Here is a 25,749-nt window from a genome sequence, read left to right on the forward strand (position 1 = left end):
TTAAACTCAAACGGATTTGATTGAATATCGAGTTCATTACCGTACGCCTTGCGCTAACCAAAGGTTTTGTCTGTACGTAATGACGTCATTTGGCAGTTTTGGGAGGCTAGCTTCTTGACGGAGGAACAAAGTGAAACATAGCGGATGTTGTATGTGCAACAGCCCACTAAACAAGTAAGATTGGGTTATTTTCAGTTTAAACCTACGTTAATGTATAACTCGCTGTGAAATAAAAAGTCACATTTTGTTGACAAGCTTCTACAATTTGCTGGGAGCCGAGTTCCGCATCTGATGGCTCTGTGCTAACAACGCTAACTTTAGCAATCAAGCTAGCTAACGTTGCTAGTTGGCTATTTTCAGCGTCATCAGAGCAGGCCTGTGTCGGCAATACAACTCCTCAATTAAATTATACAATTTGGAAACATCTCATTAACTAACTTTGTATTAATAAACAACAGGTGTCTAGTTTTGTGGAAAGCCAGTCAGTTTGTTGGCTAGTTAGCTACATAAGCTTAAGGAAGTTTGGTTAGTTAGCTAACTTCAGCTGTAAAACATCTAGCAAGCCAACTAGCTAGCCACCAAAACATACATAGCTAGTTAAATTCTGAAGAAATACCTGGCAGCAACAAGGTCTAAAGCTTGCTTGTGGTCAACTTAATAGCCTAACTACCTAGCCAGAGATTGAGTAGGTATGTGGCAGTCTGATGATGTTTTGGGAGTGAGAAACTGCTATTTCAAAATAGTGTGTCACTCAATGCACTGGCCTGGCACTGTCTGTGTGACCTGGCACTTGGTGCTTGTTCCCTGGAACTCCCCTGTCTAATGGTGTGAGGAACAGAAAGTCGATTTCCCCAATGATTGTCCTAAATGGCTAGATAGTGTTTGCTACTAAGGGTATTTCTGAGCTGGTCGGGATGGATTGCAAAATAAGTGTGGAGTCATTACTTTTAACAGATACTGTTGTAATGTCATCATGCTTCACACTAAAATCAAATGTATTTGTAAATCCGTTTTACCTAATTTATAACAACAACAAAAAAAACTCTAGACCACCTTTACTCCACACACAGAGATTCGTACAAAGCTCTCCCTCGCCCTCCATTTGGCAAATCTGACCATAATTATATCATCCTGATACCTGCTTACAAGCAAAAACTAAAGCCGGAAGGACCAGTGACTCGCTCAATACAGAAGTGGTTAGATGACGCAGATGCTAAGCTACAGGACTGTTTTGCTAGCACAGACTGGAATATGTTCCGGGATTCTTCCGATGGCATTGAGGAGTATACCACATCAGTCACTGGCTTCATCAATAAGTGCATCGATGACGTCGTCCCCACAGTGACCGTACGTACATACCCCAACCAGAAGCCATGGATTACAGGCAACATCCGCACTGAGCTAAAGGGTAGAGCTGCCGCTTTCAAGGAGCGGGACTCTAACCCGGACTCTTATAAGAAATCCCGCTATGCCCTCCAATGAACCATCAAACAGGCAAAGCATCAATACAGGACTAAGATGAAATTGTACCACACAGGATCCGATGCTCGTCGGATGTGGCAGGGCTTGCAAACTATTACAGACTACAAAGGGAAGCACAGCCGCGAGCTGCCCAGTGACACGAGCATACCAGACAAGCTAAATAACTTCTATGCTCGCTTCGAGGCAAGCAACACTGAAGCATGCATGAGAGCATCAGCTGTTCCGGACGACTGTGTGATCACGCTCTCTTTAGCCGATGTGAGTAAGATCTTTAAACAGGTCAACATTCACAACGCTGCAGGGCCAGACGGATTACCAGGACGTGTACTCCGAGCATGCATGACCAACTGGCAAGTGGTTTCACTGACATTTTCAACCAGTCCCTGACTGAGTCTGTAATACCAACATGTTTCAAGCAGACCACCATAGTCCCTGTGCCCAAGAACACTAAGATAACCTGCCTAAATGATTACCGACCTGTAGCACTCACGTCTGTAGCCATGAAGTGCTTTGAAAGGCTGGTCATGGCTCACATCAACACCATTATCCCAGAAACCCTAGACCCACTACAATTTGCATACCGCCCCAACAGATCCACAGATGATGCAATCTCTATTGCACTCCACACTGCCCTTTCCCACCTGAACAAAAGGAACGCCTACGTGAGAATGCTATTCATTGACTACAGCTCAGCGTTCAACACCATAGTGCCCTCTAAGCTCATCACTAAGCTAAGGACTCTGGGACTGAACACCTCCCTCTGGAACTGGATCCTGGACTTCCTGATGGGCCGCCCCCAGGTGGTAAGGGTAGGTAACAACACATCTGCCACACTGATCCTCAACACGGGGGCCCCTCAGGGGTGCGTGCTCAGTCCCCTCCTGTACTCCCCGTTCACCCATGACTGCATGGCCAAGCACGACTCCAACACCATCATTAAGTTTGCCGACGACACAACAGTGGTAGGCCTGATCACGACAACAATGAGACAGCCTATAGGGAGGAGGTCAGAGACCTGGCCGTGTGGTGCCAGGATAACAACCTCTCCCGCAACGTGATCAAGACAAAGGAGATGATTGTGGACTACAGGAAAAGGAGGACCGAGCACACCCCCATTCTCATCGACAGGGCTATAGTGGAGCAGGTTGAGAGCTTCAAGTTCCTTGGTGTCCACATCACCAAAAAACGATCATGGTCCAAACACACCAAGACAGTCGTGAAGAGGGCACGACAAAGCCTATTCCCCCTCAGGAGACTGAAAAGATTTGGCATGGGTCCTCAGATTCTCAAAAAGCTATACAGCTGCACCATCGAGAGCATCCTGACTGGTTGCATCACCGCCTGGTATGGCAACTGCTCGGTCTCCGACCGCAAGGCACTACAGAGGGTAGTGCGTACGGCCCAGTACATCACTGGGGCGACCCCCACAGTCCAATGGCCGCGAGCTTTACACCACTCCAGCAGATGCTTGACATTGCGCATGGTGATCTTAGGCTTGTGTGCGGCTGCTCGGCCATGGAATCTCATTTCATGAAGCTCTCGACGTGTGCTGATGTTGCTTCCAGAGACAGTTTAGTTGAAAGTCTTCCGTATGGGCCATTCTACTGCCAATGTTTGTCTATGGAGATTGCATGGCTGATGTTTTGAAGGGGTGTCCACATATTTTTGTATATACAGTGCATTCGGAAAGTATTCAGACCTCTTGACTTTTTCCACATTTTGTTACGTTACAGCCTTATTCTAAAATGGATTAAATTATTTTTTCCCCCTCATCAATCTACACACAATAACCCATAATGACAAAGCAAAAACTGTTTTTTAGAAATATCACATTTACATAAGTATTCAGACCCTTTACTCAGTACTTTGTTGAAGCACCTTTCGCAGAGATTACACCCTCAAATTTTCTTGGGTATGACGCTACAAGCTTTGCATACCTGTATTTGGAGTTCCTCCCATTCTTCTCTGAAGATCCTCTCAAGCTCTGTCAGGTTGGATGGGGAGCGTCGCAGCACAGCTATTTTCAGGTCTCTCCAGAGATGTTCGATTGGGTTCAAGTCCGGGCTCTGGCTGGGCCACTCAAGGACATTCAGATACTTGTCCCGAAGCCACTCCTGCGTTGTCTTGGCTGTGTGCTTAGGGTCGTTGTCCTGTTGGAAGGTGAGCCTTCGCCCCAGTCTGAGGTCCTGAGCGGTTTTCATCAAGGATCTCTCTGTACATTGCTCCGTTCATCTTTCCCTCGATCCTGACTAGTCTCCCAGTCCCTGCCGCTGAAAAACATCCCCACAGCATGATGCTGCCACCACCATGCTTCACCGTAGGGATGGTGCCAGGTTTCCTCTAGACGTGACGCTTGGCATTCAGGCCAAAGAGTTCAGTCTTGGTTTCATCAGACCAGAGAATCTTGTTTCTCATGGTCTGAGCGTCCTTTAAGTGCCTTTTGGCAAACTCCAAGTGGGCTGTCGTGCTTTTTACTGAGGAGTGGCTTCCATAAAGGCCTGATTGGTGGAGTGCTGCAGAGATGGTTGTCCTTCTGGAAGATTCTCCCATCTCCACAGAGGAACTCTGGAGCTATGTCAGAGTGACCATCGGGTTCTTGGATTGCTCTACGGACAATTCCTTCGACCTCATGGCTTGGTTTTTGCTCTGACATGCACTGTCAACTGTGGGACCTTATATAGACAGGTGTGTGCCTTTCCAAATCATATCCAATCAATTGAATTTACCACAGGTGGACTCCAATCAAGTTGTAGAAACATATCAAGGATGTTCAATGGAAACAGGATGCACCTGAGCTCAATTTCGAGTCTCATAGCAAAGGGTCTGAATACTTATGTAAATAAGGTATTTCTGTTTTTTATTTTTATTTAAATTTGCAAACATAACAAAACCAACTGTTTTCGCTTTGTCATTATGGGGTATTGTGTGTAGGTTGATGAGGGAAAATAATAACTTAATCAATTTTAGAATAAGGCTGTAAAGTAACAAAATGTGGAAAAAGGGAAGGGGTCTGTCTGTTTTGAATACTTTCCGAATGTACATCATGGCCTATTCTCCATTATTAACAGCTGGGTAGGACTTTTAGGCTGTGTCCCAAATTGCACCCTATGTGTATCTCTGTACTCAATGATGTCTTGATAACAAAACCTAAAACAACTTGACCTCTCCCAGAGTTTTCCCGATACACATGCCACGCAGCCCCCCAACAGTCTTCACTCTGAGGCCTAAGAGCACGCCACACTGGCAGCAATGTCTTACAGTAAAGCAGACCGCTATCGCACCCAGCCACAGGACTCCAACACCCTCATCCAGACATGCAGCTCCAACATCCAGAAGATCACACAGAACAGTAAGTATTGCTGCAGAAAGAGAAGAGTTGATGTGATGAAGGTCATTCGGTCAATACTTTGTAATGATCTATGCTAGATGTATCTATATACAGTCGACAGTTTAGAGGATGTATATTTTCTCCTTCCCCAGCTGCCCAGATAAAGAGCATGGTGAGTCAGCTGGGGACGAGGCAAGACACCAGCGAACTGCAGGACCGTCTGTAAGTCTTCTCAAAATGTTTTTGCTTGTACATACATACACTGACAAACATATTAATGTACATATATATACAGTGACAAATGTATTAATATACATACAGCACATACACTGACAAACATATGAATGCACTGTACGGAACAGAACGTGTGTGTGTGTGTGTGTGTTCTATGTTACTCTCTGAGAGTTGACCATCTCCTTGACTGACTCTGGACATCGGTTCATTCAGGCAGCAGATACAGCACTTTACCAACCAGCTGGCCAAGGAGACCAACAAGCACCTGAAAGACCTGGGCGCCGTCTCACTATCTTCAGCACCTTCGGAGCAGGTCAGTATCTGTTCCAATGACTTTGTGTGTGGGACGGACTTCCCAACAATGACTTTGGGTAACCTTTGTGTGTTTTGAATGGCTCCGGGGTTGAAGTTTCCCATTGGTACAGATCTAGCATCAGCGTCCTCTCCTCCCCTCTCCTAACCTTACCCATTAGTGGGGGAAATGCAAAGCTGACCCATGATCAGTGCATAGGGGGAACTCCACCCTACACCACTCTGTCACAGTGACAATGTGTTTGAATTAAACCATTTCTTCTTCTCTCAACCCACAGAGACAACAGAAGATCCAGAAGGAACGGCTGATGAATGATTTCTCCGCTGCCCTCAACAACTTCCAGGCCATACAGCGCCAGGCAGCAGAGAAGGAGAAGGAGTCTGTGGCCAGAGCCAGAGCTGGTTCCCGTCTCTCTGTAAGACTTTGAAAATGCAGATAGAAAAAATGGATGGAATGCTGAGTTATGTCATACCATTGGCAGGTTTTCTATGATCAAACTTCAAGTGATGTCTGGTTCCTCTCTGTCAGGCTGAAGATGGTGCCTCTGAGGAACAGCTCGTGTCTTTTGATAAGTAGGTTCAAGCTTCTCTCTCAAAGGAGGCTGTTTTGATATTTTTCTACTCCAGGATATGGTTCCTGGATGGTTCCTGGTTTCTGAAATATTGTTTGTGTCTCCTTATCTCCATACAAGTGTTTTCTCTCTCACTCTTTCTTTTCTGTAGCCAAGAAGATTGGGGTCAGACAACCACACAGACGACGGAGGAGGCCATAACAGAAGAGGACTTGGAGCTTATCAAGGAGAGAGAGACCAACATCAGACAGCTGGAGGTGAGTCTCCCGCTGTCTCTCTCTGTCTCCCCCCCCCCTCTCCAATCTGATACGGTGGTTGTGTCCCAAATGGCACCCTATTCCCTACATTGTTAAATGGGGCGCTGGTCAAAACTAATGCACTGGGGAATAGGGGTGCAGCCAGCCAGTGCCTGGGGAGCAGACCAATGCCTAGGCTCATCACATGGCATAGACAGGAATGCATTACCTTTCTCATTGAGTTGTGCATCATTTTAGCATGACCTTTTTATTGAGTTATGTTGTGTTATTGCAGCATTATCGTTTTATTGAGTTATGTTGTGTTATTTCAGCATGACCTTTTATTGAGTTGTGTTGTGTTATTGCAGCATTATCGTTTTATTGAGTTGTGTTATTTCAGCATGACCTTTTATTGAGTTATGTTGTGTTATTTCAGCATATCATTTTTATTGGTTATGTTGTGTTATTGCAGCGTTACCGTTTTATTGAGTTGTGTTATTTCAGCATAACCTTTTTATTGAGTTGTTGTTTTAGCGTGACCTTTTTATTGAGTTGTGTTGTTTTAGCGTGACCTTTTTATTGAGTTGTTGTTTTAGCGTGACCTTTTTATTGAGTTGTGTTGTTTTAGCGTGACCTTTTTATTGAGTTGTTGTTTTAGCGTGACCTTTTTATTGAGTTGTGTTGTTTTAGCGTGACCTTTTTATTGAGTTATGTTGTGTTATTCCAGTCTGACATCTTGGATGTGAACCAGATCTTCAAGGACCTAGCTGTGATGATCCATGATCAGGGAGAGATGATTGGTGAGTCCAATCACTGTTGTTGTACTGGAGTCCAGTGCCCAATCAGTGACTTCCTTCATAAAAACCACCGCTCTGAAACATGATTTGAACTCTCTAAAAATAAGATTTGGTTTCCCTCTATGCACATGCTTAAAGTTAGACTGCTGACCCCAAAACATCTCTATTATTCTAGCCACTCTGCTGATTGTCATGTTTGAATATACAGTGTCTTCAGAACGTATTCATACCCCTTGACTAATTCCACATTTTGTTGTTGCTGAATTCAAAATGGATTAAATTGATTTATTTTCTCACCCATCTACACACAATACCCCATAATGGCAAAAATGAAATTGTAGCAAATGTATTGAAAATGAAATACAGAAATATCTCATTTACATAAGTATTCACACCCCTGAGTCAATACTTTGTAGAAGCACCTTTGGCAGCGATTACAGCTGTGAGTCTTTCTGGGTAAAACATTTGCCCATTATTATTTTTTAAGTTCTTCAAGCTCTACTGCTGAAAGTTTAATTCATATTCCAGTGTCTGGTGGAAAGCAGACTGAACCAGGTTTTCCTCTACGATTTTGCCTGTGCTTAGCTCCACTCTGTTTATCCTGAAAGACTCCCCAGTCCTTAACAATTACAAGCATACCCATAACATGATGCAGCCACCAGTATGCTTGAAAATATGGAGAGTGGTACTCAGTAATGTGTTGTATTGGATTTTACCCAAACATAACACTTTATATTCAGGACAAAAAGTTAATTGCTTTGACACATTTGTTGCAATATTACTTCAGTGCCTTGTTGCAAACAGGATGCGTGTTTTGAAATATTTGTATTCTGTACAGGCTTCCTTCTTTTCACTCTGTCAATTAGGTTAGTATTGTGGAGTAACTACAATGTTGTTGATCCATCCTCAGTTTTCTCCTATCACAGCCATTAAAGTCTTGTCATTTTTTTAAAGTCACATGGTGAAATCGCTGAGCGGTGTCTTTCCTCTCCGGCAACTGAGTTAGGAAGGACGTCTATATATTTGTAGTGACTGGGGTGTATTGATACACCATCCAAAGTGTAATCAATAACTACTCCATGCTCAAAGGGATATTCAATGTCTGTTTTTTATTTTTTATTACCCATCTACCAATAGGTGCCCTTCTTTGCGAGGCATTGGAAAACCTCCCTGGTCTTTGTGGTTGAATCTGTGTTTGAAATTCACTGCTCGACTGAGGGACCTTACAATTATCTGTATGTGTGGGGTACAGAGATCAGGCAGTCATTCAAAACGCATGTTAAGCACTATTATTGTACACAGAGTGAGTCCATGCAACTTATGTGACTTGTTAAGCACTTAAAAAAAAAAATCCTGAATTGATTTAGGCTTGCCATAACAAAGGGGTTGAACACTTGTTGACTCAAGACATTTCAGCTTTTTGTTTTTAATTAATTTGTAAACATTTGTAAAAACATAATTCCACTTTGACATTATGGGGTATTGTGTGTAGGTCAGAGACACAAAATATCTATTTAAACCATTTTAAATTCAAGCTGTAACACAACAAAATGTGGAAAAAGTAGAGGGGTTGTGAATGCGTTCTGAAGGCAATGTACATATGTGTTAAAGAAGAAAAGCTGAGGCACCATGAGGCGGTGACAAGCTGAGCCTGTGTGTCTGATCCTCTGTGTTTCCACCACAGACAGCATAGAGGCCAACGTGGAGAGTGCTGAGGTCCACGTAGACCGAGGGACGGAACAGCTCCAGAGGGCCGCGTACTACCAGGTAAGAGGAAGTATCACTGTTGCAGAGTAAGTCACTGTGTCCACTGCTAGCTAGCGATGGCTGCCGATTTTAAAAATGACAGAGCCTATTCATTTTCAATAGAAGGAAAGCGTCTCGCGCCGAACTGAGTGTGAACAGAACAATAAGCAGAACATTATGCAAATATCCCGGCGATATCATGGCACGATTATATAAAGGTGCAGCTGACCAATCGAGGATCGTTATAGTGCTTTGATTGGCTGTTGATGCCACTGGTAGTCTACCAGTGGTGTGTAGTGGTGCCTCGAGAAGTGGGTAAACTCTCATTTCCCAAATGGCCCGCCCGGTGTAGGAATGGCAACCTGTGTGAAATATTATGAGAAACAGTGACGTACTCTGAGTGACCTACAATCACGGCAATGAGAAATACATCCACCGTGATATCCGGAATTAAATAACAGGCCTATCCCTTATGGCTGTTATGTCAGGCTAAGGGACCTGAGGTAAGAAAAGGAACAGCTTTCTGTGGTGGTGCGTTACATGAGAACGGGATACTCGAGGAGTTCCTACACGTCACAGCAGCTAAAGGCTCGGATGCTAGTCGCTGCTGAGATCAGTATCCTACAACGAAGCGCTTGAAAGGAGCAGTCAGTCATCTCTGTATCGTGCTAGAGGAGATTTATGGGAAACAAAACCAGTTCTAGGGTACATTCACTACCATACACCATGGTTTCCACATATTTCTACCCTGATATTACTATTCTTGTGTAACTTTTCTGTTCTAGGCTGTGGTCTTTGCCAGATTATTTCTGTAGGCTATTTAGTCTACGATGGGGAATGGTGGCTATCTGTTCAGCTCAGGACACTGGTCTAAACACCATAGCCTGTCCCGTAAGCTCTTCTATAGTGAAGAAAAACAAAGAGTCTAAACTGTAGAACTCTTGTGACATGGGGATACATGCACAGTTCTCCTTGTGAATGTCAGGAGTCTGAGAACAGAACAGAGCGGAGTGCGGAGCGGTCCGGTGCTGAAGCGGTCCGGTGCTGAAGCGGTCCGGTGCTGAAGCGGTCCGGTGCTGAAGCGGTCCGGTGCTGAAGCGGTCCGGTGCTGAAGTCTTTTGGTCCGACTTTCGCCGGTTCAACCAGCGCCGGGCCCAAGCCACATTACCTGGTGCTGAATAATATAAGCTTATTCTATGGTTTCACACTCGCGCTTTTCACACCAATATATTGCCAAACATTTTACCGATTTGCATTTGTGTAGGCTACGTTGTGCATGATTGATACGGCGTGCACCCTGCACTACACTACTTTGATACGCATCAGTGGGGATTGACAAGTGAGTACACGCAATGCCCACTGAAAAATAAGTGGCTATACAGCTTATCCCCTCCACTACACCACTGAGCACGACCTAGCATGCTGTGCGTTTGCTGCTTGAAAACAATGGCTCGCATAGCGTTGAACTGTCAAATAGAGCGTTTCATCCCCAGTAACAGGTAACATTTAAATGAATTGGCTCCATGCTGTTTCTGCACGTCAACTGTCACCAACCCTCTGCTCTGTTTCTCCCCTCAGCAAAAGTCCCGTAAGAAGATGTGTATCCTGGCTGTGGTCTTGTCCATAGTGTTGACCATAGTGGGCATCATCATCTGGCAAGCCACCAAATGAAAAGAGAGACCCAACCCTCCTATCTTTCACATCTTTATTTATTTCATTCCCCCCCCCCCCCCGACTAGCTCACTGTTGGCAGGGTCAGGGGTCAGGGGTCAGTGGAGTGGCATCAGGGCAAAGGGATGGGTCTGGGATGTAACCTTACCTGTTACCTGACATTCCCCACCTGAGCTCAAGGCCTCCAGCTAACCTCCTCTCTCATTTACCCTGAGACAACGCGCAGTAGTATTTATATTCAAATGAAGAGGAGTATTGGAGTAAAATGGGGCGGGAGAGTGGATTAATATAAAGATATTCTGTTTCATTTCATTTTACTTGTGATATTTACTACACTAACATTCATTGTATTTCCAAACACATAATTATTGTTATACATATCATTGTTGATGAACTATTATATAAGAAATGGGGACAGACACCAATATGAGAAAAAAAATACAACTGTTTATGTAAATTAATCTCTGGGTTTTTAGGGGGGGGAAAATGATTTTGGTAACCTGTCCATTTCCGGCACCTTTCTGGTATGTAAACAGTTTAGAGTGCCACACTCCATTCAAGTTATAGGAGAGGTTTCCTGGACACAGATTAAGCCTAGTCATGGACTCAAAATAATCTTCGCTGGAGATTTTTCCATTGAGCTTGCTTCTTAGTCCAGGACTAGTCTTAATCTGTGTCCAGGAAACCAGGCCATAGTCCTTATAATTGTTCAGGTGAGATCAGGTTCTGATAGAAAAACCATTGTTTTATCCAACTGTGTACATGATAATATCAAACTCTGGTCGTAATAAACACATTTATAAACACTGTTGAAAGAACAAACCTCTATAAGCAGTTTCCAAAAACACAGATTTAAGCTTCAAATTATTTGTAATTATGTTCTGGCCCCTTGACCATCCGCTCAAGCAAAAAATCGGCCCGCTGCTCAAATCTAGTTGATGATCCCTGTTGTAGATGGTGTTCACTGGATAAGATGATCAGAGTTGTAGATGGTGTTCACTGGATAAGATGATCATAGTTGTAGATGTGCTGTAAAAATGCGTTTATGACTGATGTTCACGTTATGATGCAACTCTTTGTATTTATTCCAAAATCTTGGACTATAAACCATTATGATGACAATATTCTGGTTAAGAAAAAAAGATATGTTAAATGCAACCACAGTTTTAAAACAAAACAAAATGTAATTGTCTACCTGTTTTTTTTAATTGTTTTTTTTTATATATTACTTCTATCATTATGCTTAAAATAAAAACATTGTCTTAAACACAAGTTCCTTTTGTGAGACTTTTTATCGTGACTTTTCCTTCCAAATAGACAATAGTGTAAATATGATGACCGTTGTACCTTGTAAAGCATGTGTATATTTGTTAATCTTTTTCTGATCCAACTTATATTTATATATATTTTTTTTTTTTCTATTTTAGGGGGTAGATCAGCTTTAATATTGCAGATAGATTGTGGCTTCCAACAATGTAATTGTCTGCATCCAATCCCCCATATATTTCTTCGTAAATATATATATATATATATATATATATATATATATATATAAAGTGAGGGGAAAAAAAGTATTTGATCCCCTGCTGATTTTGTACGTTTGCCCACTGACAAAGACATGATCAGTCTATAATTTTATTGGTAGGTTTATTTGAACAGTGAGAGACAGAATAACAACAAAAAATCCAGAAGAACGCATGTCAAAAATGTTATGAATTGATTTGCATTTTAATGAGGGAAATAAGTATTTGACCCCTCTGCAAAACATGACTTAGTACTTGGTGGCAAAACCCTTGTTGGCAATCACAGAGGTCAGACGTTTCTTGTAGTTGGCCACCAGGTTTTCACACATCTCAGGAGGGATTTTGTCCCACTCCTCTTTGCAGATCTTCTCCAAGTCATTCATGTTTCGAGGCTGACGTTTGGCAACTCGAACCATCAGCTCCCTCCACAGATTTTCTATGGGATTAAGGTCTGGAGACTGGCTAGGCCACTCCAGGACCTTAATGTGCTTCTTCTTGAGCCACTCCTTTGTTGCCTTGGCCGTGTGTTTTGGGTCATTGTCATGCTGGAATATCCATCCACGACCCATTTTCAATGCCCTGGCTGAGGGAAGGAGGTTCTCACCCAAGATTTGACGGTACATGACGCCGTCCATCGTCCCTTTGATGCGGTGAAGTTGTCCTGTCCCCTTAGCAGAAATACACCCCCAAAGCATAATGTTTCCACCTCCATGTTTGACGGTGGGGATGGTGTTCTTGGGGTCATAGGCAGCATTCCTCCTCCTCCAAACACGGCGAGTTGAGTTGATGCCAAAGAGCTCGATTTTGGTTTCATCTGACCACAACACTTTCACCCAGTTCTCCTCTGAATCATTCAGATGTTCATTGGCAAACTTCAGACGGGCCTTTTATATGTGCTTTCTTGAGCAGGGGAACTTGCGGGTGCTGCAGGATTTCAGTCCTTCACGGCGTAGTGTGTTACCAATTGTTTTCTTGGTGACTATGGTCCCAGCTGCCTTGAGATCATTGACAAGATCCTCCCGTGTAGTTCTGGGCTGATTCCTCACCGTTCTCATGATCATTGCAACTCCACAAGGTGAGATCTTGCATGGAGCCCCAGGCCGAGGGAGATTGACAGTTCTTCTGTGTTTCTTCCATTTGTGAATAATCGCACCAACTGTTGTCACCTTCTCACCAAGCTGCTTGGCGATGGTCTTGTAGCCCATTCCAGCCTTATGTAGGTCTACAATATTGTCCCTGACATCCTGGAGAGCTCTTTGGTCTTGGCCATGGTGGAGAGTTTGGAATCTGATTGATTGATTGCTTCTGTGGACCGGTGTCTTTTATACAGGTAACAAACTGAGACTAGGAGCACTCCCTTTAAGAGTGTGCTCCTAATCTCAGCTCGTTACCTGTATAAAAGACACCTGGGAGCCAGAAATTCTGGATTTTGTTGTTGTTATTCTGTCTCTCACTGTTCAAATAAACCTACCATTAAAATTATAGACTGATCATTTCTTTGTCAGTGGGTAAAAATACAAAATCAGCAGGGGATCAAATACTTTTTTCCCTCAGTGTATGTAAAATATATAGTTTTTTAAATATATTTTCCTTTATTATTTTCCCCTAACCCTACCATCCCTCCCCTAATTGGAGTAAACTAATGGACAACAACACTTAGGCTTCTACTTACAGCTTGTACATACTATATACATTTTACGGACACAGTATATTTGACAATAGTTATCTTTTGCTTGTTTTTAGTCCCATCCTTCAGCAACCCTCAAACCCTCCCATCTATCTCTGAAGACCACCCAACTGTGCTGTTTCACAAATGTTCTGAACCTATATACATTTTACAGACACAGTATATTTTACATGAGTTATATTATTATTTTTTGTCCCACCCTTCAGCTCCACTTAACCCCTCCCATCTATCTCTGAACACCATCCAGTTTTGATTTCTATTTGCCATATATTTTTCAACTGTGCTATGATGTTTCACAAAAGTTCGGAACCTTTCTATTCTCATAGTTTCTACCGATTGTAAATTAAATAAACATTTTTGCTATTATTATATTATTGATCGATTGACTATGCCTTTTTAAATTACTCAGCAGTGCTATTCACAGAGTTAGCTCCAGGTAAATGTTGCAATTCTTCAGCCATTCCTGAACCTGCAACCAAAAACAAGCCAAAGCAAATTATCTAATGATTCTGTCTCCTCACAGCAAAATCTGCAGAGCTGGGATGGTTGTATCCCCCATATACAGTGGGGAGAACAAGTATTTGATACACTGCCGATTTTGCAGGTTTTCCTACTTACAAAGCATGTAGAGGTCTGTCATTTTTATCATAGGTACACTTCAACTGTGAGAGACGGAATCTAAAACAAAAATCCATAAAATCACATTGTATGATTTTTAAGTAATTAATTTGCATTTAATTGCATGACATAAGTATTTGATACATCAGAAAAGCAGAACTTAATATTTGGTACAGAAACCTTTGTTTGCAATTACAGAGATCATACGTTTCCTGTAGGTCTTGACCAGGTTTGCACACACTTCAGCAGGGATTTTGGCCCACTCCCCCATACAGACCTTCTCCAGATCCTTCAGGTTTCAGGGCTGTCGCTGGGCAATACGGACTTTCAGCTCCCTCCAAAGATTTTCTATTGGGTTCAGGTCTGGAGACTGGCTAGGCCACTCCAGGACCTTGAGATGCTTCTTACGGAGCCACTCCTTAGTTGACCTGGCTGTGTGTTTCGGGTCGTTGTCATGCTGGAAGACCCAGCCACGACCCATCTTCAATGCTCTTACTGACGGAAGGAGGTTGTTGGCCAAGATCTCGCGATACATGGCCCCATCCATCCTCCCCTCAATACGGTGCAGTCATCCTGTCCCCTTTGCAGAAAAGCATCCCCAAAGAATGATGTTTCCACCTCCATGCTTCACGGTTGGGATGGTGTTCTTGGGGTTGTACTCATCCTTCTTCTTCCTCCAAACACGGCGAGTGGAGTTTAGACCAAAAAGCTCAATTTCTGTCTCATCAGACCACATGACCTTCTCCTATTCCTCCTCTGGATCATCCAGATGGTCATTGGCAAACTTCAGACGGGCCTGGACATGCGCTGGCTTGAGCAGGGGGACCTTGCGTGCGCTGCAGGATTTTAATCCATGACGGCGTAGTGTGTTACTAATGGTTTTCTTTGAGACTGTGGTCCCAGCTCTCTTCAGGTCATTGACCAGGTCCTGCCGTGTAGTTCTGGGCTGATCCCTCACCTTCCTCATGATCATTGATGCCCCACAAGGTGAGATCTTGCATGGAGCCCCAGACCGAGGGTGATTGACCATCATCTTGAACTTCTTCCATTTTCTAATAATTGCGCCAACAATTGTTGCCTTCTCACCAAGCTGCTTGCCTATTGTCCTGTAGCCCATCCCAGCCTTGTGCAGGTCTACAATTGTATCCCTGATGTCCTTACACAGCTCTCTGGTCTTGGCCATTGTGGAGAGGTTGGAGTCTGTTTGATTGAGTGTGTGGACAGGTGTCTTTTATACAGGTAACGAGTTCAAACAGGTGCAATTAATACAGGTAATGAGTGGAGAACAGGAGGGCTTCTTAAAGAAAAACTAACAGGTCTGTGAGAGCTGGAATTCTTACTGGTTGGTAGGTGATCAAATACTTATGTCATGCAATAAAATGCAAATGAATTACTTAAAAATCATACAATGTGATTTTCTGGATTTTTGTTTTAGATTCTGTCTCTCACAGTTGAAGTGTACCTATGATAAAAATTACAGACCTCTACATGCTTTGTAAGTAGGAAAACCTGCAAAATCGGCAGTGTATCAAATACTTGTTCTCCCCACTGTATACAGTGGGGGAAAAAAGTATTTAGTCAGCCACCAATTGTGCAAGTTCTCCCACTTAAAAAGATGAGAGAGGCCTGTAATTTTCATCATAGGTACACGTCAACTATGACAGACAAAATGAGAAAGAAAAAATCCAGAAAATCACATTGTAGGATTTTTAATGAATTTATTTGCAAATTATGGTGGAAAATAAGTATTTGGTCAATAACAAAAGTTTCTCAATACTTTGTTATATACCCTTTGTTGGCAATGACACAGGTCAAACGTTTTCTGTAAGTCTTCACAAGGTTTTCACACACTGTTGCTGGTATTTTGGCCCATTCCTCCATGCAGATCTCCTCTAGAGCAGTGATGTTTTGGGGCTGTCGCTGGGCAACACGGACTTTCAACTCCCTCCAAAGATTTTCTATGGGGTTGAGATCTGGAGACTGGCTAGGCCACTCCAGGACCTTGAAATGCTTCTTACGAAGCCACTCCTTCGTTGCCCGGGCGGTGTGTTTGGGATCATTGTCATGCTGAAAGATCCAGCCACGTTTCATCTTCAATGCCCTTGCTGATGGAAGGAGGTTTTCACTCAAAATCTCACGATACATGGCCCCATTCATTCTTTCCTTTACACGGATCAGTCGTCCTGGTCCCTTTGCAGAAAAACAGCCCCAAAGCATGATGTTTCCACCCCCATGCTTCACAGTAGGTATGGTGTTCTTTGGATGCAACTCAGCATTCTTTGTCCTCCAAACACGACGAGTTGAGTTTTTACCAAAAAGTTATATTTTGGTTTCATCTGACCATATGACATTCTCCCAATCCTCTTCTGGATCATCCAAATGCACTCTAGCAAACTTCAGACGGGCCTGGACATGTACTGGCTTAAGCAGGGGGACACGTCTGGCACTGCAGGATTTGAGTCCCTGGCGGCGTAGTGTGTTACTGATGGTAGGCTTTGTTACTTTGGTCCCAGCTCTCTGCAGGTAATTCACTAGGTCCCCCCGTGTGGTTCTGGGATTTTTGCTCACCGTTCTTGTGATCATTTTGACCCCACGGGGTGAGATCTTGCGTGGAGCCCCAGATCGAGGAAGATTATCAGTGTTCTTGTATGTCTTCCATTTCCTAATAATTGCTCCCACAGTTGATTTCTTCAAACCAAGCTGCTTACCTATTGCAGATTCAGTCTTCCCAGCCTGGTGCAGGTCTACAATTTTGTTTCTGGTGTCCTTTGACAGCTCTTTGGTCTTGGCCATAGTGGAGTTTGGAGTGTGACTGTTTGAGGTTGTGGACAGGTGTCTTTTATACTGATAACAAGTTCAAACAGGTGCCATTAATACAGGTAACGAGTGGAGGACAGAGGAGCCTCTTAAAGAAGAAGTTACAGGTCTGTGAGAGCCAGAAATCTTGCTTGTTTGTAGGTGACCAAATACTTATTTTCCACCATAATTTGCAAATAAATGCATTAAAAATCCTACAATGTGATTTTCTGGATTTTTTTCTCTCAATTTGTCTGTCATAGTTGACGTGTACCTATGATGAAAATTACAGGCCTCTCTCATCTTTTTAAGTGGTAGAACTTGCACAATTGGTGGCTGACTAAATACTTTTTTCCCCCACTGTATATATATATACACTGCTCAAAAAAATAAAGGGAACACTTAAACAACACAATGTAACTCCAAGTCAATCACACTTCTGTGAAATCAAACTGTCCACAGAGGAAGCAACACTGATTGACAATAAATTCCACATGCTGTTGTGCAAATGGAATAGACAACAGGTGGAAATTATAGGCAATTAGCAAGACACCCCCAATAAAGAAGTGGTTCTGCAGGTGGTGACCACAGACCACTTCTCAGTTCCTATGCTTCCTGGCTAATGTTTTGGTCACTTTTGAATGCTGGCGGTGCTTTCACTCTAGTGGTAGCATGAGACGGAGTCTACAACCCACACAAGTGGCTCAGGTAGTGCAGCTCATCCAGGATGGCACATCAATGCGAGCTGTGGCAAGAAGGTTTGCTGTGTCTGTCAGCGTAGTGTCCAGAGCATGGAGGTGCTACCAGGAGACAGGCCAGTACATCAGGAGACGTGGAGGAGGCCGTAGGAGGGCAACAACCCAGCAGTAGGACCGCTACCTCCGCCTTTGTGCAAGGAGGAGCACTGCCAGAGCCCTGCAAAATGACCTCCAGCAGGCCACAAATGTGCATGTGTCTGCTCAAACGGTCAGAAACAGACTCCATGAGGGTGGTATGAGAGCCCGACGTCCACAGGTGGGGGTTGTGCTTACAGCCCAACACCGTGCAGGACGTTTTGGCATTTGCCAGAGAACACCAAGATTGGCAAATTCGCCACTGGCGCCCTGTGCTCTTCACAGATGAAAGCAGATTCACACTGAGCACATGTGACAGAGTCTGGAGACGCCGTGGAGAACGTTCTGCTAACTGCAACATCCTCCAGCATGACCGGTTTGGTGGTGGGTCAGTCATGGTGTGGGGTGGCATTTCTTTGGAGGGCCGCACAGCCCTCCATGTGCTCGCCAGAGGTAGCCTAACTGCCATTAGGTACCGAGATGAGATCCTCAGACCCCTTGTGAGACCATATGCTGGTGCGGTTGGCCCTGGGTTCCTCCTAATGCAAGACAATGCTAGACCTCATGTGGCTGGAGTGTGTCAGCAGTTCCTGCAAGAGAAAGGCATTGATGCTATGGACTGGCCCGCCCGTTCCCCAGACCTGAATCCAATTGAGCACATCTGGGACATCATGTCTCGCTCCATCCACCAACGCCACGTTGCACCACAGACTGTCCAGGAGTTGGCGGATGCTTTAGTCCAGGTCTGGGAGGAGATCCCTCAGGAGACCATCCGCCACCTCATCAGGAGCATGCCCAGGCGTTGTAGGGAGGTCATACAGGCACGTGGAGGCCACACACACTACTGAGCCTAATTTTGTCTTGTTTTAAGGACATTACATCAAAATTGGATCAGCCTGTAGTGTGGTTTTCCACTTTAATTTTGAGGGTGACTCCAAATCCAGACCTCCATGGGTTGATAAATTTGATTTCCATTGATAATTTTTGTGTGATTTTGTTGTCAGCACATTCAACTATGTAAAGAAAAAAGTATTTAATAAGATTATTTCATTCATTCAGATCTAGGATGTGTTGTTTAAGTGTTCCCTTTATATATATATATATAACATTCTATTGGTTGCAATAATTTTGTATAAGAATTTAAATAGAAAAACTCTTAAGTTTTGAACCCAGCGTCGTTTTGTGTGTCAGTTCATAAACCAAGTGCCATGGAAATCAGTACATCGAAAATCTCTTCCCAACTATTTTGCAAGTTCCTTACTTTCACCCCCTTCCACTTGCTTCTTCCATTTTTGCAGTAATGCTGCAATTACATGGTTGTAATTTTGAGTGCTTTCGGAAAGTATTCATACCAATTTACTTTTCCACATTTTGTTACGTTACAGCCTTATTCTAAGATGGATTAAATACAAATATTTCCTCATCAATCTACACACAATACCCATAATGACGAAGCAAAAACAGGTTTGTAGAAATGTTTGCAAAGGTATTAAAAATAGAACTTATTAACATAAGTATTCAGACCCTTTGTTATGAGACTCGAAATTGAGCTCAGGTGCATCCTGTTTCCATTGATCATCCTTGAGATGATCCACCTGTGATAAATTCAATTGATTGGACATGATTTGGAAAGGCACACACCTGTCTATATAAGGTCCCACAGTTGACAGTGCATATCAGAGCAAAAACAAGCCATGAGGTCGAAGGAATTGTCCGTAGAGCTCCGAGACAGGATTGTGTCGAGGCACAGATCTGGGGAAGGGTACCAAAAAATGTCTGCAGCATTGAAGGTCCCCAAGTGGCCTCCATCATTCTTAAATGGAAGAATTTTGGAACCACCAAGACTCTTCCTAGAGCTGGCCGCCCGGCTAAACTGAGCAATCTGGGGAGAAGGGCCTTGGTCAGGGAGGTGACCAAGAACCCGATGGTCACTATGACAGAGTTCCTCTGTGGAGATGGGAGAACCTTCCAGAAGGCAACCATCTCTGTAGCACTCCACCTGGCCTTTATGGTAGAGTGGCCAGACGGAAGCCACTCTTCAGTAAAAGGCACATGACAGCCCACTTGGAGTTTGCCAAAAGGCACCTAAAGGACTCTCAGACCATGAGAAACAATATTCTCTGGTCTGAAGAAACCACGATTGAACTCTTTGGCCTGAATGCCAAGTGTCACGTCTGGAGGAAACCTGGCACCATCCCTACGGTGAAGCATGGTGGTGGCAGCATCGTGCTGTGGGGATGTTTTCCAGCGGCAAGGACTGCGAGACTAGACAGGATCGAGGGAAAGATGAACGGAGCAAAGTACAGAGAGATCCTTGATGAAAACCTGCTCTAGAGCGCTCAGGACATCAGACTGGGGCGAAGGTTCACCTTCCAACAGGACAATGACCCTAAGCACACAGCCAAGACAACGCAGGAGTGGCTTCAAGACAAGTCTCTCAATATCCTTGAGTGGCCCAGCCAGTAATAATATAATATGCCATTTAGCAGACGCTTTTATCCAAAGCGACTTACAGTCATGTGTGCATAATAATTTTTTTGGGTGTATGGGTGGTCCCGGGGATCGAACCCACTACCTTGGCATTACAAGCGCCGTGCTCTACCAGCTGAGCTACAGAGGACCACAGCCAAGACAACGCAGGAGTGGATTTGGGACAAGTCTCTGAATGTCCTTGAGTGGCCCAGCCAGAGCCTGGACTTGAACCCGATCCAACATATCTGGAGAGACCTAAAAACAGCTGTGCAGCGACGCTCCCCATCCAACCTCACAGAGCTTGAGAGGATCTGCAGAGAAGAATGGGAGAAACTCCCCATATACAGGTCTGCCAAGCTTGTAGCGTCATACCCAAGAAGACTCAAGGCTGTAATCGCTGCCAAAGGTGCTTCAACAAAGTACTGAGTAAAGGGTCTGAATACTTATGTAGACAGAAGAATGGCGCCGGAGAAGATGGCTGCCGTTTTACAGCCCTCTAACAATTGTACTATTATGTGTGTTTTTCCGCGTTATTTGTAATTTATTTTGTACATAATGTTTTTGCCATCGTCTCTTATAACCAAAAAGAGCTTCTGGATATCAGCACAGCGATTACTCACCTCGTATTGGACGAATAATTTTTCTTCAACGAGGCGGCCGCGAAGGATATCCTACAGACACCCGACAAGGCCCAAATCCCCGTCATTCGCATGAGGAAGAGACAGAGATATCGTGGACGTAGGTCAGGGTGCCTTGTAAGGATCCGACGGCGAGCGAGTAAACTGCCGCTCCCATCAATCCTATTAGCCAATCTTCAATCATTGGAAAATAAATTGGATGACCTAAGATTACGGTTATCCTACCAACGGGACATTAAAAACTGTAAAATCGTATGTTTCACCGAGTCGTGGCTGAACGACGACATGGATAACATACAGCTAGCGGGCTATACGCTACATCGGCAGGATAGAACGGCTGACTCCGGTAAGACAAGGGGTGGCGGTCTGTGTATATTTGTAAACAACAGCTGGTGCACAAAATCAAATACTAAGGAAGTCTCGAGGTTTTGCTCGCCTGAGGTAGAGTATCTTATGATAAGCTGTAGACCACACTATTTACCAAGAGAGTTTTCATCTATATTTTTCATAGCTGTCTATTTACCACCACAAACCAATGCTGGCATTAAGATTGCACTGAATGAGCTGTATAAGGCCATAAGTCAACAGGAAAACGCTCATCCAGAGGCAGCGCTCCTAGTGGCCGGGGACTTTAATGCGGGGAAACTTAAATCCGTTCTACCTAATTTCTACCAGCATGTTAAATGTGCAACCAGAGGGAAAAAAAACTCTAGACCACCTTTACTCCACACACAGAGACGCAGACAAAGCTCTCCCTCGCCCTCCATTTGGCAAATCTGACCATAACTCTATCCTCCTGATGACGCAGATGCTAAGCTACAGAACTGTTTTGCTAGCACAGACTGGAACATGTTCCGGGATTCTTCAGATAGCATTGAGGAGTACCCACATCAGTCACTGGCTACATCAATAAGTGGATCGATGATGTCGTCCCCACAGTGACCGTACGTACATAGCCCAACCAGAAGCCATGGATTACAGGAAACATCCGCACTGAGCTAAAGGGTAGAGCTGCCGCTTTCAAGGAGCGGGACTCTAACCCGGACGCTTATAAGAAATCCCGCTATGCCCTCAGACGAACCATCAAACAGGCAAAGAGTCAATACAGGACTAAGATTGAATCGTACTACACCGGCTCTGATGCTCGTCGGATGTGGCAGGGCTTGAAAACTATTACAGACTACAAAGGGAAGCACAGCCGCGAGCTTCCCAGTGATACAAGCCTACCAGACGAGCTAAACCACTTCTATGCTCGCTTCGAGGCAAGCAACACTGAAGCATGCATGAGAGCACCAGCTGTTCCGGATGACTATGTGATCACGCTCTCCGTAGCCGATGTGAGTAAGACTTTTAAGCAGGTCAACATTCACAAGGCCGCAGGGCCAGACGGATTACCAGGACGTGTACTCCGAGCATGTGCTGACCAACTGGCAAGTGTCTTCACTGACATTTTCAACATGTCCCTGACTTTTCATCTCCACCTCTGCGGGGGCTGGTGTCTTCTGGGACTGGGAGGATGCAGCGGTGGGGGGTGGGGCCAGCCGGGGGTAAAAGGGACCTACCAGCCAGTTGAGGGGCGTGTTGTTGACTAGGTAGTCCATGACGTCATCCAGCGACTCCTTCATCTTGCTCAGCTGGGCCTTGCTGCTGGCCAGCACGCCATCCGACAGGTCCCCGAACGCCGCCGCCTTGCTGAAGCTGGAGTAGATTTGCGAGGCAGAGCGGCTGAGGGACAGGGCCTCCTCCTGGATGTTCTGTGGAAGGCCCTGCAGGCCAGAGACCAGTGTCAGGCACGTTGTCTGCAGCTGCTGAGTGAGGGAGCGCGCCATCGCCAGGGTCCTCCACTCTATGTTCTGGGGGAGACATGAGGAAGTCCATTTAAATGAACCTGTATCTTCACATTAAAATAGCATTTCCCCAATGATTAGCCAAATATAATGAGGGTCGATGTACAGTATGACTTGGCTAAAATAGTATTCTATGTGGAGTGCTCTTTAGAATGTGATCATTACCTCGGCCTCATCGCTATCTCCTTCCTCATTAGATTTCCACTCGACCAGGGAGCTCAGTTTGCCTTTCACCTTCTGGTTAGCTCCGTCAATATTCTTTCTGGCATAATCAATCTAAAAGGGTTGAAAACAAAATAGATTCAAAAAATAATGTTCCATCCATACAAAATGTATGTTTGTATTCTGTCTCAGTGTAAAGGAGTCTAATGAGGATCTTCATATTCAATCTTTTGAAAGAAAGGTAATCTCCTCATCCTCTGAAAATGTCCACATTCTATGGACAATAACGTTTTCCACAATTTGATGTCACTCACCAGGTCCACAGTGTGGTTGAGCTGTGAAATGGACTCCTGGCTGCGCTGCTTGGTGTCTTTGAACTGGGCCAGAGCCTTGTGGTACGCCCTCTTACGCAGCTTGGTAGACAGAGAGCCCAGACGGACATAGTAGTTGGGAGTATCCTTGGCCACATCGAACCCTTTCACTGTTTTCGCCTCCATTTCTGTCAACATGAAAAGAGGAACATGAAATAAAGCATTGCTTTGAGAGTTGTGTAAAAAAAACATCAAGCGCCTTATAAAATCATTCTTGTAATCATCGTAAATGCTGACATTGTATGGGTTTAGAAGTTAACATTCACTACGCATGCTTTCACACATTCTAGGAAAGGGATTATGAGTAAATTAGTAGTTCACTTTCTAACACAGAGTCCATTGACAACATTTTGGATTGTAGGAAAACATTGTGTACAGGATTCTTCCTCTTTATTCATATCTGTACTCCAAACCAAGATGCTTCAGCCCCAAAGAAACAGACATTTTCTCATTTGGTCATTAGAAAACATGGGCCCTTCTGAACAAGCTTAGTTTCTGAGATCTCAACCGAAGCCGATTTAACTCCCCTTTCTCTGGAACATTGCTGAATTTAGATGTGGTTGTTTAACCTACTTTAGTTGAATGTACTGATTGTAAGTCACTCTGGAGAAGAGTGCCTGCTAAATATCACCAGCATAGCTCAATTGTATCAATGACTGATCCTAATGCTCTGGTTGTCAGCCCACTGAGCCACAAGTTAGAAACATGACACTCACCCAACTCGTCCTCAGTGCGAGGCAGGTACTGGTCCACCAAGCTCTCAGAGGTGGTGAGGGCCGTGTCCATTCCACTGCTGACCATCTGGGCCACGCGGCTCTCCATCACTGTGTTCACGCTACCGCTGACCGCAGCCCGGGTCAGTCTGTAATACCAACATGTTTCAAGCAGACCACCATAGTCCCTGTGCCCAAGGACACTAAGATAACCTGCCTAAATGACTACTAACCCGTAGCACTGACGTCTGTAGCCATTAAGTGCTTTGAAAGGCTGGTCATGGCTCACATCAACACCATTATCCCAGAAACCCTAGACCCACTCCAATTTGCATACCGCCCCAACAGATCCACAGATGATGCAATCTCTATTGCACTCCACACTGCCCTTTCCCACCTGGACAAGAGGAACACCTACGTGAGAATGCTATTCATTGACTACATCTCAGTGTTCAACACCATAGTGCCCTCAAAGCTCATCACTAAGCTAAGGATCCTGGGACTAAACACCTCCCTCTGCAACTGGATCCTGGACTTCCTGACGGGTAAGGGTAGGTAACAACACATCTGCCACACTGATCCTCAACACGGGGGCCCCTCAGGGGTGCGTGCTCAGTCCCCTCCTGTACTCCCTGTTCACCCATGACTGCATGGCCAGGCACGACTCCAACACCATCATTAAGTTTGCCGACGACACAACAGTGGTAGGCCTGATCACAGACAACGATGAGACAGCCTATAGGGAGGAGGTCAGAGACCTGGCCGTGTGGTGCCAGGATAACAACCTCTCCCTCAACGTGACCAAGACAAATGAGATGATTGTGGACTACAGGAAAAAAAAAGAGGACTGAGCACGCCCCCATTCTCATCGACGGGGCTGTAGTGGAACAGGTTGAGAGCTTCAAGTTCCTTGGTGTCCACATCACCAACGAACTATCATGGTCCAAACACACCAAGACAGTCGTGAAGAGGGCACGACAAAGCCTATTCCCCCTCAGGAGACTGAAAAGATTTGGCATGGGTCCTCAGATCCTCAAAGAATTCTACAGCTGCACCTTCGAGAGCATCCTGACTGGTTGCATCACCGCCTGGTATGGCAACTGCTTGGCCTCCGACCGCAAGGCACTACAGAGGGTAGTGCGTACGGCCCAGTACATCACTGGGGCCAAGCTTCCTGCCATCCAGGACCTCTATACCAGGCGGTGTCAGAGGAAGGCCCTCAAAATTGTCAAAGACTCCAGCCATCCTAGTCATAGACTGTTCTCTCTGCTAACGCACGGCAAGCGGTACCGGAGTGCCAAGTCTAGGTCCAAAAGACTTCTCAACAGCTTCTACCACCAAGCCATAAGACTCCTGAACAGCTAATCATGGCTACCCGGACTATTTGCACTGCCCCCCCACCCCATCTTTTTACGCTGCTGCTACTCTGTTAATTATTTATGCATAGTCACTTTAACTCTACACACATGTACATACAGTGGGGAAAAAAAGTATTTAGTCAGCCACCAATTGTGCAAGTTCTCCCACTTAAAAAGATGAGAGAGGCCTGTAATTTTCATCATAGGTACACGTCAACTATGACAAACAAATTGAGGAAAAAAAATCCAGAAAATCACATTGTAGAATTTTTAATGAATTTATTTGCAAATTATGGTGGAAAATAAGTATTTGGTCACCTACAAACAAGCAAGATTTCTGGCTCTCACAGACC

General features: G+C 44.6%; 2 protein-coding genes across 4 annotated transcripts; one reads left to right on the plus strand and one right to left on the minus strand.

Moving 5' to 3' along the window:
- Nucleotides 1-2: 2 nt before the first annotated feature.
- LOC311132897 (syntaxin-12-like) lies at nucleotides 3-11,650 on the plus strand. 3 transcript variants are annotated; one of them, XR_014613547.1, is made up of 11 exons: nucleotides 3-174; nucleotides 4,654-4,831; nucleotides 4,963-5,032; nucleotides 5,258-5,357; nucleotides 5,635-5,772; nucleotides 5,886-5,929; nucleotides 6,080-6,185; nucleotides 6,892-6,964; nucleotides 8,646-8,728; nucleotides 10,286-10,950; nucleotides 11,060-11,650. XR_014613547.1 is itself a non-coding variant. In XM_084166265.1 (10 exons), exons 2-10 carry the CDS (start codon nucleotides 4,732-4,734, stop codon nucleotides 10,376-10,378), a joined length of 807 nt encoding a protein of 268 aa, XP_084022391.1. In that variant the 5' UTR covers nucleotides 3-174; nucleotides 4,654-4,731; the 3' UTR covers nucleotides 10,379-11,650. The 3 variants fall into 3 exon arrangements, 1 of the variants encoding a protein (XP_084022391.1); XR_014613548.1 differs by having other exon boundaries at nucleotides 10,286-10,891; XM_084166265.1 differs by having other exon boundaries at nucleotides 10,286-11,650.
- On the minus strand, nucleotides 11,340-24,178 carry LOC311131845 (perilipin-2-like; the record flags this gene model as incomplete). The annotated part of the gene is made up of 5 exons (XM_084164974.1): nucleotides 24,042-24,178; nucleotides 23,269-23,453; nucleotides 22,958-23,068; nucleotides 22,414-22,798; nucleotides 11,340-11,377 (listed from the first exon to the last, which is right to left on the minus strand). Exons 1-5 carry the CDS (start codon nucleotides 24,145-24,147, stop codon nucleotides 11,340-11,342), a joined length of 825 nt encoding a protein of 274 aa, XP_084021100.1. The 5' UTR covers nucleotides 24,148-24,178.
- Nucleotides 24,179-25,749: the final 1,571 nt, after the last annotated feature.

The sequence above is a fragment of the Coregonus lavaretus genome (assembly GCF_964263955.1).
Source record: "Coregonus lavaretus genome assembly, chromosome: 7".
Lineage (NCBI taxonomy): Eukaryota > Metazoa > Chordata > Actinopteri > Salmoniformes > Salmonidae > Coregonus > Coregonus lavaretus.

Excerpts from the sequence above, each read along its gene's own strand:
- LOC311132897 (XM_084166265.1), top strand. The coding sequence starts at position 4,732 with ATGTCTTACAGTAAAGCAGACCGCTATCGCACCCAGCCACAGGACTCC. Across the intron at positions 5,033-5,257 it reads AGCGAACTGCAGGACCGTCT|GCAGCAGATACAGCACTTTA; the intron begins GTAAGTCTTCTC and ends CGGTTCATTCAG. Across the intron at positions 5,930-6,079 it reads CAGCTCGTGTCTTTTGATAA|CCAAGAAGATTGGGGTCAGA; the intron begins GTAGGTTCAAGC and ends TCTTTTCTGTAG.